Source organism: Frankliniella occidentalis, unplaced genomic scaffold (assembly GCF_000697945.3).
Source record: "Frankliniella occidentalis isolate FOCC.00 unplaced genomic scaffold, Focc_3.1 Scaffold330, whole genome shotgun sequence".
Taxonomy (NCBI): Eukaryota; Metazoa; Arthropoda; class Insecta; order Thysanoptera; family Thripidae; genus Frankliniella; species Frankliniella occidentalis.
In genome coordinates this window covers 55,991-57,094 of record NW_026267453.1, presented here as the reverse complement: position 1 = coordinate 57,094, position 1,104 = coordinate 55,991, and the positions used below count along the sequence as shown (strand labels likewise).

General features: G+C 44.7%; 1 protein-coding gene across 1 annotated transcript in view; it reads right to left on the bottom strand.

Annotated features, from left to right (window-relative positions):
* LOC127751071 (uncharacterized) overlaps positions 1-1,104 on the bottom strand; it is a gene marked incomplete in the record, with an annotated part of 58,378 nt that overhangs the window by 32,323 nt on the left and 24,951 nt on the right. Inside the window, 2 exon segments of the mRNA XM_052274048.1 lie at positions 111-230; positions 1,059-1,104. Coding sequence (XP_052130008.1) covers positions 111-230; positions 1,059-1,104 — 166 coding nt within the window.

Here is a 1,104-nt window from a genome sequence, read left to right as displayed (position 1 = left end):
ATACACAGTGGATGGACTCCCCGCGCCCATTTTTCTTCCCCTTCCGGTCAAACCGAGCCCCGGAGTGCCCTATTGTGATGATGCCCTCTCTTCGAGTTGGCTTTACTCACCGTAATTAGTTCGATTCTTTCATCCAGGGACGGCTTGTTACCGGAAATACCGTCCAGGTACTTGTTGATGAAATTCTTAGCCTTAGACTGTACGAGCTGGTTGATCTTCTCCTTGTTCGACTAGATGTGCAATAAAAAAAGAAGCGCATTCAATAGTTTGGAATGAAAATCTAGGATCACACAAGTGGCTTATTAGAAAAGTACTTCAAGAAACCCTCAGATAAAGTTGTAGGGTACATCGCTGCAAGCGGACCGGAACATAAAGGAGATATGCAGGAATGCTCGATCTGTTTCCCTCTGGGCGTTCAATGGTTGAGCGCCACACCGACGCCATAAGTCATTAATAAACTTTAAAAAAATGTAACACTCTCAAATTTGGACTTTGAACACGATTTGTTTAAAAACGGTTTCCTGGATTTTCTCACTCTTTTGATATTTCTTCAACTAGTCGAGGTCTTCAGAGATCACCGGGTTCCATTTCGTCGACAATTTTTTTCTACCTCCCCATATAGTTTGTCGGTTGTGCCTGACCACGTTCTGTTGGCGGTATTCCACTTCAAGCCAACTGGAACCCAAAGGAGATGGCGTTGCCATCTGTTTCCCTCTGCGCGCTGATACGCGAGTCGCCTCGCTAGAAGAAAGGAAGATGGCGTAGCGCAGTGCATACCCAGGAAACAGCGATATAACTTGGTATTGAAATACCCTTTCTAATAAAGGTTTTAAAGCTGTTATCGGATATATGTGCCTGTTACATTTCTGCTTTACGCGGGTCTGCGCTAAGCGGCGCCACTATCTTGGGTAGCCGCTACGCAGACGCCATCGTTTACACATCATTGTTCAGAACGGAACAGATCGCGCCGCCCTGATTTTCTCCTCTTTGTTCTGATTGCGTTGTATCGGAATATCCTATTTTTCTGAAGCTTACCAGCCTAGACTTACTAGACTTACCTTAATAAACGCAGGTAAAATTTTATTAATGAGAGTGTTGACAGTC